Source organism: Centruroides vittatus, unplaced genomic scaffold (genome assembly GCF_030686945.1).
Source record: "Centruroides vittatus isolate TY-2023 unplaced genomic scaffold, ASM3068694v2 contig_955, whole genome shotgun sequence".
NCBI lineage: Eukaryota > Metazoa > Arthropoda > Arachnida > Scorpiones > Buthidae > Centruroides > Centruroides vittatus.
The window spans coordinates 182,814-199,300 of record NW_027122634.1 but is presented as its reverse complement, the minus strand read 5'-3'; the positions used below and the strand labels follow the sequence as shown (position 1 = coordinate 199,300).

The 16,487-nt window shown below is 27.3% G+C and overlaps 1 protein-coding gene across 1 annotated transcript in view; it reads right to left on the bottom strand.

Annotated features, from left to right (window-relative positions):
- Nucleotides 1–16,487, bottom strand: part of LOC136985174 (mediator of RNA polymerase II transcription subunit 1-like) — a 72,474-nt gene that overhangs the window by 35,386 nt on the left and 20,601 nt on the right. Inside the window, exons 4-11 of the mRNA XM_067282382.1 lie at nucleotides 14,003–14,057; nucleotides 11,660–11,789; nucleotides 11,547–11,575; nucleotides 11,396–11,467; nucleotides 11,232–11,306; nucleotides 7,334–7,401; nucleotides 3,372–3,458; nucleotides 3,185–3,299 (exon numbers count right to left, since the gene is read on the bottom strand). Of these exons, the coding sequence (XP_067138483.1) occupies nucleotides 3,185–3,299; nucleotides 3,372–3,458; nucleotides 7,334–7,401; nucleotides 11,232–11,306; nucleotides 11,396–11,467; nucleotides 11,547–11,575; nucleotides 11,660–11,789; nucleotides 14,003–14,057 (631 nt within the window). The remainder of the gene's footprint in view (nucleotides 1–3,184; nucleotides 3,300–3,371; nucleotides 3,459–7,333; nucleotides 7,402–11,231; nucleotides 11,307–11,395; nucleotides 11,468–11,546; nucleotides 11,576–11,659; nucleotides 11,790–14,002; nucleotides 14,058–16,487) is intronic.

Sequence of the window (16,487 nt, the reverse complement as noted above, 5' to 3'; positions counted from 1 at the left end):
AGACATAAATCCTTTGTCTTTATTTTTTCACAATTAATAAATAAATTAGTTTTCAAGTATATAAGGTAAGTACATATTTTCTGTTAATATGATATAAATAGAAGATATTGTTAATACAAATGATATTGACTTTAACTTGAAATCTGCCATTTCAATTTTTAAAATTACAATAAACTTTTATTATTTGTAATTAAAATATATACTTAAGATTTCAAGATTTGGTAGAATTAAATTATATAATTATAATTGACATTTTGATAATTTATGTAAAAATAGGAAATGGATGAATTGAAGATGCTCAGTTTTATAAAAGTTAAAGCCAGTATCATTCATGTTAGTTACATCTACTTATTGTCTATTAACAGAAAATAATATGTACAATACAGGATCTCCCTTACATATGATTTTCAATGAATTAAGGATACTGTTTTGCTTGTTTTACTATTGGCCATTACAAAATCAAAATTATTACCTTGTATAAAAAAAATAACAAAATTGTGAATTATTTAAAAAAATGTGATTGTTATTAGATTTTTTTTAAAATGCATCAGTTTAATACTATTGAATTTGAAGACTAATTTAATGTTTAAAAATTAACAGAATTAATTTTATAGAATGTTTAATTAATAGAATTGTAATTTTGAATGAAGTGAACACATTTAATAGAATAGCCTATTTTCACCTGTTACCAGTGATGGTGCTATGATCCTAAAACTGATAAAGTTTATGAGAATCAGCTATCTGGTCCATAATCTGTGGCCACTCAACCTGTATTCATATGTGCTCAAATATGATCATAATGCTCATATGTGCTCAAATATGATCATATTGCATCCAAACATCAATGTGTGAAGTGTCAGCAGCATGAAGGAAATCTTATAGTTTTAGGGGTAGTCACTTCAATGAGAAAATTTAAAGTTAAGATTATCAATCAATATGTATAATAGCAGTGTTTATGGAAAAACTTTCAGTATATCTGTTTTCTTGGCACTTAATCCATATCAAGCACCTGTCAGGCCACAAAAAATGGAAAAGCCAACATCGTAATATGTCAATTCTTAAAGCTAGACAAGTTAGCTAATACATCCAGGTCAACAATGAGAATGTTCTGCATTAATCTGCAAGTAGTCCAGATCAAAATATCATAGATAATATTTGGCATCTTTTAGAAGTGCAGATGTACAAAGATCAATAATATAGCAACTGAGAGAAACTTAATTGAACTGCTACCAATTTCAACAAATCCATACCAAAACAACTTTCTGAGGTAGTGGCAATACAAGTAAATCAGATACAGTGAGAAACTAGACCTATATTTCTATCATACATAATGTGTTCTTGATTCTTTTGTAGTAACAAACATTATGTCCATATTAAAATCTTAAGTTTAATAAAAACTAACAGTCTCTCACACATGCATTGAATATGTGATTTTATACAACTACATATCCAAATCTCTACACAAGCATCATGAGTGTGGGACATTATTTGACAGATCAGAGTTTCAAATGATGGAAAACATTTTGGGCAGGAGTGTATGCTTAAATATTTGTAGTTTATAAAGTGTGAAAAACTATGTAAAACTTATAAATTTAAAAATAATTTCAATACAGTAGGCTCTCAATTTAACAGATTAATTGGGAGTAGGAGTATCTACTATTGCTGAAAGTCCATTAAATCAAATGTTTTTAAAACCTATATTAGTAATAAACTTATAATGCGCAGGATGTATTAAAATGTTGTTATAATGTGTAAGTATGAATAAATTATTATTATAATGTACAATACATTGTGTAATTTATATTCAAGCAGATTGAACACACTATCTTTTAGTGTGTTCAATCTGCACATAAACAGAAGAAAATCTGTCATAAAGAAAACATAAATTTTTCTTTTATGACAGAAATTTTTTGTCCATTAAAATGAGGACCTACTCTGTGTTTTTAGTTAAAATGATAAACTTAATGGAAAATTATAATTACATTAACAGTATAAAACTATATTAATTTCAGCAGTTCCATAATGCATATTAATCATTAGTAACAGAAAAATAAAAATCATTATAATCTTTCTATAAGTTTACCATTTTATGGTAAAAGAAAAAAAAACCTAAAGTTACAAATTTAATGATTATTCATAAATACATAAAATATTTCTGTTGATTTTAGAAACATACTGATAATCAGGATTGGTGTCATTGACTATTAATAAATGTTAATAAGTAATAATCAATCAGTTATTTCAATTGACAGATTATCAATTATTATATTTATAAAAAAAATAAAAATTATGAAATATTACAGAAATAGAAAGCTCATAATAATTAAAAGATATTTCAATATTAGATTTATTTTATAGTAAAATAAGCAATACTATCAGTCTGACATTTTACAATCAATCTATGACAGTAATGAGCAGCCTACAGCAAATGAGGTCCTAATATGTGGTTTCCAAGGCAAGGTAATTTTATTTTCCTGTTGTCTGTCTTGTGCCATTATAGAACCCTAATTAAGCTGATATTTGTGATGATAGATTTCCAAACCAAATTTGATAAAACATGTTGGTAAAAAAAAATATGTAAGCTGGATAAATATGCTTTGAAGTCATATTTGGCCTGTATGCCATAGATTGAAGACCCCAATCTATATTATTATTTACAAATAATTTATTTATTCTGTCATATATATGCTATTGATTAGCAAATGCAGGAGGCTTTGTACCATATTAGTTATCTTAGCATAGGACAAAATTGGATTATAAAATTGTGTTAATGAACAAATAAAATTTATCACATTTATTATTTTCACATAAAACAATAATCATTGCTTCTATTATAGTACTAAACTGATATGCTATCTTTATTATTTTGAATAGTATGATTAAAACATCTCTAACATGAAATAAAAATTAAATAGGAATTTTTTGTTGTATCAAAAAACTATATTAAATAAATATTAATTATAAAGGTAATTTATTTTTGACTGCTTAAAAGTTTCTATTTATATTACTTTTTACAATACTTGGTAAAATTGAAAGCTATATAAAAATTGAATGTTTTACGTTAACAACTGATAGTTCATTACCAAATGGAACTTATTTTATAAACGAACTATATTTTATCAGTAACATTATTGCTAATTTATTTCTTTTACATAATATTTTAGATATAATTTTAAACAAATACCTTTTTCCTTCAGGAGTTTTTGATACACTTAAAAGTGACATTGTTTGCAATTTGTGTGCAGTCGAACTTTCAATACAAACAGTAACAGAATGCCCTAGATGCCTCTCTAGAACAGCTAAAATATAAATAACGTTTTAGATATTTTGTATTTAATAGATACCATATTTTATTTTAACATTAAAATTACCATCAACAGTAAGTGGAATTGATGATTTGGTTTCAACATCCAACAAGTCATAAGGTGAGATAAAATAAGTGAGTTTCATTGGATTACCTAGAAATATAGTATTTTAATTTATCAATAATTATTCAATATGTTATTTAAACAATTTTAAAAAATATTCAAATATTTTAAAAACAATATATTCTAGCAAAAATTCATTGGCTAGAATATTACACAGTGAAATCCAGTTAGCTCAAATCAGTTGGGGAAAAAAATTCAGAGGGGAAAATTAAGTTGAGAGTTATGGAAGTTCAGCTAAAAATCAAGATTTTGTTCTCTGGTTGATTGGTGACCCATAATAAATTACTCACACAATATTTCTGTGGGACTTATTAAGTAGAATCAGTATGTCAATGTAAACTTCTTGGTGTTGTCAAGAAACTTGAAAACTAAACTTATAAACCTTACTAAACGGTTAGGAATGAATGGATCAAGCATATGCTTGATCTGTTTTCTCTTAAGTATTTTAGTAAAGACTTTTTTAAATTGCAATATTTCAAATTTAGAATTGACCTGTTCTTTATTTTTTATTACAAACATACCACTCTTTACAATTGTTATATTTTTAAATTTTGCTGCAAAGGTTAAAACTTTTACATAAACAATTATGGTCAAATTCTAAATTAATTTATAAAAAATCCATTTATTTATTATGTCAGCTAGTCAGAGAAATCCATAAGCAATCAAATAAAATGAAAAAAAAAACAACAAAAAAGCAGGTTTATGATTAATTTTCTTTACCCGTTGCTCACTACTACTATGAATTCCTGCTTTGTTTGTTAATTATGCATTAACTAAAGACATTTTGTATTCTTTTCTCAATAAGTTAGTTTTGCTAATATTGATCACAGTGCCCTCCATCAACTTTCAGCACTATTCTGTTTTTATTTTACTATTACTTGATGATGAGACCAAAACTTGATTCTGACCATCCAATTTGTTACTTAATGGATTGAGGCTTTCTTCACAAATCTACCAACTAAAAGAAGAATAAACTTGAACATACGACTGTTGGTAGGTTAAGAGTTTTATAATTCCAATGAGATATCTATGAGGTGAACTAACACTATCCTCACTGTTAACCCTTCGAGCCTTATTGTTTAATCCCTAATGGCACAAAAAAATCCTCTAAGAATTTTATTTTTTATATTAAATAATTATTTCCACTCAAATGCAAATTTAACATTAAAAAAATTGCCAGGAAATAATTTCTGCAAAATAAACACTCCCAAAAAGTGTTTTTACAGAAAAACTATGTAAAAGGTTAAAAATAATCATTAAAAAATGATTTTATTTGATAAATATAGCTGCAGGGAGTGTTATTCTTTCATTTAACAAGGCATGAAATTTCACACATGCAGTCTACATTGTTTACAAACCTGTTGACCTTGAGAACAGCTGGTGTCAGCTTTCCCAGGTAGTTCTCATATATGCTTCAGAGGAATATTGGTCTAAAGCTGGAGGGGAACTAACTTATGGCATCTGTTCAAATAAAACACAATATTTCCGATTTTTATGCTATTAAAATATGAGGAAACTCGAAAAAAGGTATGGGGAAAAATTTCACTGAATAAAAAACAAAAAAAAACCTGCTGATGTCATAAAAAACATCCAATAGCATTTTAAAAAATTTTATAGAAGTCAAATAGAAGTTTAGAACGATTTAATTAATTTGATAAAAAACTCCCATAAAAAATAATAGCGCAATTAATTATGTAATTAAAAAATCGTCATAAAATATTTTTCGCAATCAAAAAAATTCATAAAATTTGCATAGGTGATAGATAACGATGTATATATGCTGATCCATACATTTTTGGAAAAGTTATAAGTCAGGGCCCTTTTTTTGAGGCCCCTTAAGGCCTATGCCCGAGTTATCTCGGGTTAAGTTCAGCACATTTGCACGCACAGCTCAAGATATCTTGGGTTAAGGTCTTAAGGATTGGCCTTAGGAATGCTAAATTTCCATCTCGGGACACAGATTCAAAATTAAAAGAAGTCATTGAAAGAGCAGACTGGTAGGAGGAGTCTTGTGGTACTAGACAACAGGTAGACTCAAATCACTTGCAAACAGTCAGGAAAACACTTGCTGTACTGATGACTTTTGTGTAGAACAACAAATTTAAATGAGCTCATTGTATTTTAACTAATTAAAACTGTTGATTTTGACAGGTTCCTGCTAGTTTGATTTTAAATTCAATGAACTGTAATTAAAATTATGATAAAATTCTAAAGCAAAATTTCAGTGATAATTAACTATTACTGTAGAAAAAACAAAATTAATAAAATTTTGTCATTTTTATAAATGTAACATAGTGAAGCATCGAAAATTGGATACTAACCCTTTTGATAATAACTTTGTTCTTGATGTTCTTTCAGCCTGTGTTCTTTTGCCCTTCCATTATTGATGTTCTACAAATTCATTCAGAATTCATAATTTTGAAATTATGATTAGTGTATTTTTTGTTTAAATATAGTGATTCTGTAAACTATATTTTGAATCTTTGTAAATATTCCTACATTTCTTGTGAAATACTGGCTCAAACTCAGAACACCTAAACTTTAATTACATTGTATTACAGTACTTAAAATGCTAATTTACATGTATATTTGAAAATCTGGATGGGGTTTGGCTTCTATTAGTCTGGATTTTTGATGCTTCATGCTTTCAATTTAAAATATTTAAGAATGTTATTAATAATATTCTATTTATACATATACTTTTTCAGTCTTTAATTACATATGTAGATAACTTTATTTGCTATGATTCATATAAAATGCAATTATTATCTAAGCATTACAAAAAAGCAATTTAAGAAATTTTGACAAAATAATATATATTTTTTTGATTTTTTTTAATATACTTTTTAAAATATGTCTATATATATGTTAGACTGATTATATGTTGACAGGTTTACAAACAGCTCACCATGCATGGCAATGAAGCAGTAGGAAAAACTCAATTTCAAATTAGCAAGGGCAAATTGTCTGATACCTAATACTTGATACTCTAAAATACTGGTGATGGATTCATTAGAATGTAAGTAAATAGATTGTTCAATTGAAATATTTCAATGATTTCAAAATTGTTTCAACAGTTCACATATTCCTTTTTTTGATACCTTTTAAGCTTAAGACAGAGGGAAAAATTGCTCAAATTGTTACAAAAATGCCTTAGTCTACAAATTTTCATCCCTAAAATAACAATTTTGCTGCACTGGAAAATTACATAATAGATAGTCAAGTAGTTTCCTGTTACATGCTATAAAAACAGTTGATAATTAAATGAGATATTTAGTTGTTGTGTCTAGCTTTGTTCCTATGGTGAACAACTGATAAAGGTTTCAGTTTATAAGGATTTACACACTTTAATGAACTATTAACTTATCATTTAAAACAGTATATTATTAAGAATAAAATTTTAAAACTTGTTTGCAATTTTGTACTGTTATACTTAATGTCAAAATTGTAAAATGATTTCATCATTAAGCATCTAAGAAATTGAAAAGAAAAAATTTTAAGATCTGAATGATTCATTCATTTAAATAAACACTTGATTATTCAAATCACACAGCTACTAATCAGCAGAGTATGAAAATCATTTCAATGACATTATCTGTAATAAATGTGTGTAAAAAAACTAATTGTTTATATATAAACAAAGACTATATATTAAAAAAAATTCAAAAACTTATATATAAACAATTTTTCCATTTAACTTATTATTGTTTTGTCACATTTTTGAAAAGTATTTTGTAAAATACTATGAGAAATAAAAGTTTGTTTAATGCTAAAATAATTATTGTATTTTATATGAACCATAGCAAATAAAATTACCAACATATATAATTAAAGATCAAAAACTATGTATAAATAGCCACATACAATATTTAATTATATTTCCAATAGTTTTAAGAAATTCTTACCTCCTTGTCTTAACTGTAAAATACCAACTGGAGACTTATGAACTAAATTGGTAGGATCATTTATTGTACTAGAAAGAAAGAAATTTTATTAGTTTTGAAATTACAATATAGATAAATATAATTTTCACATTCATAAGGTTTTAAATTATAATTGCCATCAAAATAACATTTAATCACTATCATCTTTAAATTCTCAAAAATTAAAATTTAGGAGAGACATTCAGATCACACTTATAAGTGAAAAGCATTCTCAATCTTTAAGTTGTTATAAATTTGAAAAATTCATTTTAAAATAATTCAGAAATATATTTTGTATAGCTTAATTTGCAAGAGTTGCATTTTTGATTTTTTTCACAAGCACTCCTCTACCTGATTAATCGATGTAAAATTATTAAAAATTATATATTTCATAAAATTATTTTCTCATTATCAATTTTTCAAATACTTGTTTTCCAAAATATATATATATTAAACATAATGCAAATGCCAATACAACATTTCATTTATTATTCAATATCAATATTGTTCAATTAATTGAATACTTTTATTTCTTTTAAACAAATTTTTCATAAAACAAAAATATCTATATTTCACTGTAAATATCATGAAAATTTTCAAATATTATGCTAGCATATTTTTCATAATGCAATTTAATCTATCTAACATATTTCTTTAGTTTAGATGCCATGGTGCATCTTACAACTGAATTTGAAATCAAATTTTAAGAATTATTTTACAGAAATAACTCAAATTTTGAAATAATCAATTTTATCAAGCTATTTTAAATAATAATAAGTCAGAAAAACAATATAAATAAAATATTACAAGGGTCATTTAAAAAATAAGTTACACCTGCTGCCATGTCTTGGTATACTTGCACAACAATTGTGATGCATATGTGGAATGGAGTTCATACTGTATGCCATCTGGTAAAGTTAGTTATTGTTATCATAGCAGTAACAGCTGTGAAGTAGCAAATGTTTATAATGATATATCAGCTAGCTGTTCCTCTAAGTTAGATAAAAAACAGTTTGATTTTTGTGGACAAAATACCTGAATTTTTCCAAGATTCATTATGAAATATCAGCAGTTTATGGGGAAAAATGTTGTCATGCCATCCAACAGTCAAATGATATCAGCAGTTTGAAAGTGAATGCACATAACTGACAAATGCTAATTAAAAAGAAAAACCATCATCAACTTTGACCACAACACAATGAAGATTGATGAAATAGTTTGCAATAATTGAAGAATCACAATTAAGACATGACAAATGAGTTAAATGTTTCAATATGAAGTGTCCACTTTCTACTGTCAATAAACAATTTTGACTATCATAAACTGTGTGCAAGCTGGGTTTCTCAATCACTAATAGATGAACATAAAAGTGAACCCTTTTTCGTTTTTTGTCTTCTCTAGCCTTCCTTCAATGCTGTTCTATGGAAGACCATGACTTTTATATTGCATCATCACAGGAATGAAACAAGAGGGCACCATATTCATTCAAAAATAAATAGAGCATCTAGCAATGAAGACATATCCTTTGAGGAGAACTTCAAAGTTACATCATCAAAAGGAAAAGTTGCAGCCACTGTGTTCATTAAATCTGAAGTACATTTTTGCTGATGGAATTTTGAGTTTTGAAAGAGTTGTTTACATTAAATTTATACCAAAAAACATATCAATTAATGCTGTCTTATACTTCCAAACATCTTTTTTCACACAGCTATTCTTAACCCCTTCGTACCCGCAATCGAACTCAGTTCGAGCGGTTTACATAGCGTTACACAGAAAACGGTATTTTAGAGCCTCGGGGTAAAAAACTCGGGGAAAAAATTTTTTTTTGAATTTTCAGATGTTTTTTCAGTCCCCAAATTTTTTGAAAAATTTTTACCCGCACGAAAAAATTTTATTGCGATTTTAATTAACCCTTAATGATGCGCGATTAACGCTTAATTGTTTTTTTATGGGATTTTTTTATGGAACTTTATTCATCTTCTAAAGTTCTAGCGCGCTGATTTTACTTCGATAAAGTTATTTAAAGCTATTTTCTGATGTAAAAAACAACATCCAATAGTTTTTTAATTTTTTTAATTAATAGATTTTTTAATAATTATGTTTAATTAAGTCGGGGGGGTCGGAAATTTCAATTAAAATCGTAATTAAAAACAAATTTTGAAGTATCCCGCCATCTAGTATTCACCCTACTTTTTACCCTTCTCCTCCTGAGAGTTTCATGAGAATGTCCCGCGAAAGAGGACACCAGCTGTTCTCAAGGTCATCCAGCTGTGTAAACAATGACTCATTGGTGTCAAGTTTCGCGCTAAGGCGAGAAAAAGGAAATGGTACTTTGAAACTTTTTCTTCAAAATTAACACATTTCTTTCGTTTTTTTTTGTTTTGATTAGTTTTAATTATAATTTAATTATTAATTATGATTTTTTTTAAAAATTAGCGCGGACAGGAATCGGTTAAAGACTACAGTCTTTAAGAGTAGCTGTGAAAACATGATTTGGAAAAATATGCAAAGATATTGTTTAGTGTTGTGTCAATAACCAATACATTAAACTGAAATCAATAAATGTTTACAATACTGATATCCTTGATTTTAGAATATTGATATATCAAAAAGAAAATAAGATACAGACTTTTATCATCAAATACTTGAATATCTCCCATAGGAAGCCTCCTAAAATTTGTAATAGTGTGGGCTAATTTGAAACAAGATCAGTTGGAAATAAATGATGGAAAGACTGAAGTATTTCTTAGAAGAACCAGAAAATGATTTTTCTATAAGTTTTGGGCACAAAATAAAGCTGCGAAAAAATTTAAATTGTTAAAGATCATAGCACACCTTAGCTATCTTATGGAGTTGTTTTATGAGTGTTCAAGTTCATAGTAATGCTATGTCATGATTAGTTGACAAACAACCATGATGTCATAATTACATTTGGGGAAATTTTAATAAGTCTGAGAGCAGAAAATCACCATTTAATGCATGCAATAATGAGTACATTCATAAAGTCAAACGAGTTAAATGTATTAGTAATAAATCATTCAAAAAGTAGTAGTCTCGCTCAGTGCGCATGCTCTGCGGTGATGACATTTCGAATGAAACTCTAATGAAGCTCATGAAGGAAAGAATTAGTTTACTTCGTTAAGAAAACGGCACCCGATGATATCAATGTTTCTAAATGTACTAGTGTTTAAATTGTGAATTAAAAGGTGAAATGATTGAAATAACTGTCCACCCGAAGCAATCTAAGAAAAATATTTCGAATAAGGCTGCACTAGCAACATTCGTATCTTCGATTTTAGAAACAACCATTTAGTTATAAATGAATTGTTCGAAAACTCTAACGAAATAAGAATAATGATGATATCATTCTCATTTAACTCATTCGACTTTATGAACATACCCAATGTAAAAAAATTTTATGCGATTGCATGCCTAAGGTGACAATTTCCTGTGGCAGTTTTTTGTGTGTCTATGATAAGCAGAAAAAATTTTTTTGACTGAAATTTTTACACAGTCAGATGAATAACATGTAACATGAGAATATCATGAAAACATAGATAAGTATATCTAATGAAAAACTGTGGCAAAATACTAGTAGGTGCAGAAAAATCACTGCTACTGAATATGGTTGTGGGTTAAAAATCAGTAATATTTGTCTTTCAGAAACTAAACAAAATATAAATTCAATTTTTCTCATAAATAAGGATTCCTTTTATTTGATTCTAAAAAATGTACAAATTGATGCACATTTCATAATAAAATTGCTTTTAAATTTACAATCTATTGTATTAATTTTGTTAGTAAGTTATATAATGTTTAGGTTATTCTTTTGATATTAAGTATATTATATGACAAAGTCAAATTTTAAAAATTTTCTTACCTTTGTAATTGTGCTAATGTACTTAAATCTATTTCAAGAGCATGAAGAGCTAAGTATGCTTTTGTTTTTTGTTTCCTGTAAAAGTAAAAATTATATTTTTAATTCTATGATTATTATTATTATTACTACTACTATTATTTAACTGTTACATTTAAAACACATACTTATCAGCATTCAACTGATATATTGCTGAAAGTCCTTCCAGATGTTTGGTGAATTCAGAGAAATCACCACTTCTACATATACATAAAAATAACAATTTAATTTAACTTCCATTATAAAGAAAACTTAAACAATTAAAAAATTTTTGTTTACCTTAACACTTTAGTTAATTCAGAACAACTCTATATATGGAGTTAAAAAAATACAATTATAATAATTTTAATAATAAATAATTTTTATGTAATTTTTCATGAGATAATACAAACCAATGGATCACCATGATGAGCTATTTTTGAATCTTTGACTTCACCATTAGCTTCAAGGATAATTTCAATGTAAAACATATCAGAACTAATATAACATTCTGAACCATTTGGCCCCAAAGAAAATTTTAATCTAGATCAAGTAAAATGATTTGAATATAAGCATTTAATACTTTTATTTCAAAATTTTTAAAATATACAAAACTAATCATTTTAATTATTTTATACATTATTTTTTAAAATAATATTTAAATATAAAAACATAATCAACTGAAAAATAATTTAAAAGAGAAAATAATTCCACAATCCAGTGATGATAAAAAAATACACTCAAATAAATTCATACTTTTTATTTATTGGAAACTTTTCAAACATTTTTGAGTTCATCAACAGATGTTTAGAGCAGAATAAATTTATTTAGATTGGAAGCTGTTATTATAAAAATTATTTTTAAAAATACCAGAACCTCTTGGTGGTTTTAAAAATAAAGTTAATAATAAGAATTGAGTTAGTGAGAATTTTATAAAAGATTGTAATATTTTTATTACCAGTAAATATCATAACTCTTTATTGCCTACAGTGTCTTTGTTTTGAAATCATCAACTTTACCTACTGTGCCATTTTTGAAAAATGCAACACTTGTAGTTGACATGAAATATCTATATATTTCAATCCATATTCTATCATCTTATAATATAATCAAGATGGGTTGATAATAATAATAATAATAAGTGCAGAGCACAAACAGGTAGGAGTTGAAAGTTGAAATTTGGTACACAGTTAGGGTACGTCATGATGAGAATGTACACTAAGAAGGAATTTTTCAAAATTCCCACTGCAGGGGAGAGAGAGAAGGTTAAAGATTACCCTGAAGAACTCGGCTTCTACTGTACTATTTTAGATGTCTTTTTTTGCATTTATGCAGGAAATCAAACATATTTTTAGACCCTTCTAAAAATTCTCAACAATATTTAGTGTTCCATCATATATAAACTTGACACAGGGAGCGCATGCACATAATTTTGCTTTATTCAAACTCTTTGTCTTAATGTTCAATTTTATGCTCAAATTTATATTTATGAATGATTCTGGAAGATCCAGCTTATTTTTCAAATTCATTAAACCTGAAGAAGAACCTGGTGCAGTGAGTCTTATTTATCATTATCCCAATGTGGTAAGCAGATACCTAAAAATTCTCTAATTAGTCTCGGAAGAGGAGGACCTAATTCTTGCACTCAGTGAAAAGGGTAAGATCAGCTATAATCTAATGATCTTAATCTTTGCTATCGTTACTTTTTGTTCAAGCAACACCGGGCTCATCTGCTAGTTTTAAATATTTAAATTTAAAACTTTTTCCATATATACATACAAACATTACATATTCATTATGTATACAAGTAGTTCCAGCTTTATGAGTTTCCAGCTTTACAATCTGACTCATTACTGCATTGGGGAGATGGTATTAATGAAATATTTCCATAGGCATAAGTTAGTGAATAACTGTTTTCTTAATAAGTCATTGTTAAGGGCACATATTGTATTGTTTGTTTGTAGCCTGTGTATAAGTTTGTTTTTATTATTTTTGTGCTTTCAAGTGTTTTATGTATTCTTTCAACATATCTAAAATAAGAGATGATACTATTACTGATATGGAAAACAAAAAAACAATATAAATCAATAGCTTTAGAAAATAAGTACAAAATTATAAGCAGTTATAAAGCTGAGAGCACCATTAAAAATCTTTGCATCAAACCTTCTCTAAGTTCTTTTATGGTTTGTACTATTTTAAAACAGAAAAATATTTAAAAGAAATTAAAAATGCATTACTGCTGAATCTAGCTGACAAGTTCGTAGACTTTTGGATACCGTTCATGGACAGATTCACAAAAATAAGACCAAAAAGGAGATTCTGACAGATGAGAAAGATGACCAAAGGTATGGTTGATGTCATCCTACACTGCTATGTAAACAACAAATTGAAAAATTGTAAATTTGCCTTCTTCAAGTATTGGCTTCAGTAATTAACAGTTAAGTATCATCATATTATATACATACACACATCTAGTGATATTAAACAAAAATTTCACAGTGCAGAAATCATGAGCAACATGCAGTCACTTGGTTCAGTGAAAAAATTAAATTATTTATTCTTTTCTTCTTCTTTCATCTTCAACATGAAACTGAATGTTATTTGTTATAGACTGAATGTATTATTATTATTATTATATTAAATATAATAACAAATATTTTCACATAGGAATATCAAGTAGTGTCCAATACTCTCTTATGATAGTATTTAAAATAATTACAGAAAAAAGAAAAGAAAAAACAAATTTATCATCTTACCCTTGCTGTCTTGTTATACTTTCCAACCTTTCCATCATTGATTGCAGTGATGTTACTAATATAAAAAATAAAAATAAATCATTATTGCATTTAAAAAGTAAATAAAATCAAAAACAAGAAATATAGAGAATAATTTAAAATCAAGCAAAATTTTAAATAATATAAATTTTCAATTATAAAAAATACTCTCTCTTCTAGTTTCTTCATTATCTATAAATTTCATTTAAAACCAAAAATTACAGGTAATTATTCCAATTTTGAACAAAAAACAAAAAAATTAAAAATTATATTTGTATCATTATACCTTCAAAAGCAAAAATGAAATGAACTTTCTGCATAGTTGATTAGTCCAAAATTATCATTCTAATTTCAATTTTATAAAGTTAAAGAGAATTAATAATAAATTAAACAAACAAAAATGAAAATTAAAAATTAAATGAACTCCCCATTAAGACTAATACTCTCACAGTCCCCTTGAATTTTGAACTTGGCTGACTATAACTTTAACTGGAAAAGGATTTTCCCATAATTTTCCTTTCCAAAAATTCTCAAAAAACAAAAGCAAATAGATCCAAACCGTTCTTATTTAATCTTATAGATCCAAACAGTTCTTTAGCTTTACAATCTTATTTAATTCTATTAACATATAATTCAGAATTTTGAAAATTGAATTTTTAATTTTATACAAATTTTATTTTCAAAATTATGAACCATAAAATTATATAGACTTGTATATAGCCTTGGAAATTATATCCTATTAATTTCAAAACTTTTGATGTTCAACTTAATGATAAATTCAACTCATAATAGGAGTTCAGAAATGGTACTCTGTTGCAAGATTATCTGTATAAATTTGAAACAAAAGCTAAAAGAGAAACATTATATTTAATTTTATTGATATGACTACATTTCAGATTTTAACCTAAATGCATATTTTGTTCCTTTGAGTGAAATTCAAAACAAAAGAAATTGTTTCATGACAACATTTGCATTTTGGTGCAGTTAAATTGATATCCAGCCTATTTTACATTTTCAGTGCCTAAAAATGCTTTTTATTTATTTCTTTTTTTTGTAAAAGTTTCTGTTAAACTTCCTTCAGTTCATAATGTTATTTTCCATCACAATTTACCATGATATACTGGTTACATGCTGACAGAGAGCAATCTTTCTGATAGTGATAAATGAACTTTTTATATGATTTTATTTTCATAAAATTATTTTTTGGCAGGGGAAAAAAACATTCAATAATATAAAAATACTGTCTAAATAAGGTATTGGGTTGTTCGGAAACTTCATAGCAATTTTTGATAGCCAACAGTTGAGACACTAATTGACGCGAAAATGATTAGAATTGTACAAAACCAATGAATATTACAATAAATGACCTTGAGACGCATATGTTACAAAAAACCGTTAAGATTATTCAAATAGCGTTTAATTTGTCTCACCGCAAAAATGGATGCAAACAACATGCATTGTCGACACTTGTTTCTTTTCCTTTTTTGTAAAGGCAAAAATTCTGAACAAACAGCAAAAAAGATATGTGATGTTTATGGTGGGAGTGCTGTAGCATTATCAACTGTTTGAAAGTAATTTGCAAAATTTAAAACGAGTAATTTCAACCTTGAAGATGCTCCTCACTCAGGAAGACCTCCTGTTATTGAAGAGGACCAGATAAAAGCATTATTGCATGAAACCCCTCATTACACAACTCAAGAGATTGCAGACATAGTGAAGTCATCAAACAGTACTGTATTTCAACATCTAAAGAAGCTCGGATACGTGAATCATTATGACATTTGGATACCTCACAACTTAACGGAAAAGAACTTACTGGATCGCATCTCCATTTGTGATTCTCTTGAAAGACAAAATGAAAATGATCCTTTTCTGAAGCGTTTAGTGACAGATGATGAAAAGGGGATCATTTATAACAACATCAGTCGAAAATGATCATGGGGTAAGAAAAACGAACCACCATTAAAAACTCCAAAGGCCAGTCTTCATCTAAAGAAGGTCATGCTCACTGTCTGGTGAGATTGGAAAGGAATCCTGTACTATGAGCTGCTTTCACAGAATCAAACAATTGATTCTGATAAGTATTGTTCCCAATTGGATAAGCTGAACATGGCAATTAAAGAAAAACATCCAGAACTGGCCAATAGAAAAGGCATTGTGTTTCACCAAGATAATGCCAGACCACACGTCTTTACAAACACTGCCAAAAATTATTGGAACTAGGCTGGGATGTTTTACTCCACCCTCTTGCTCATCCGACCTTGCCCCATCGGACTACCATTTGTTCTGTACTCTGCAAAATTCCCTTCATGATAAAACTTTGATACTTTGGAAGCTTGCAAAAACCATGTGGATCAGTTTTTTGCGGGAAAAACTGGAAAGTTCTACGAAGAGGGTATCATGAAACTCTCCCATAGATGGCAACACATCATTAAAAACAATGGCACATACATAATGGAATAAAAGT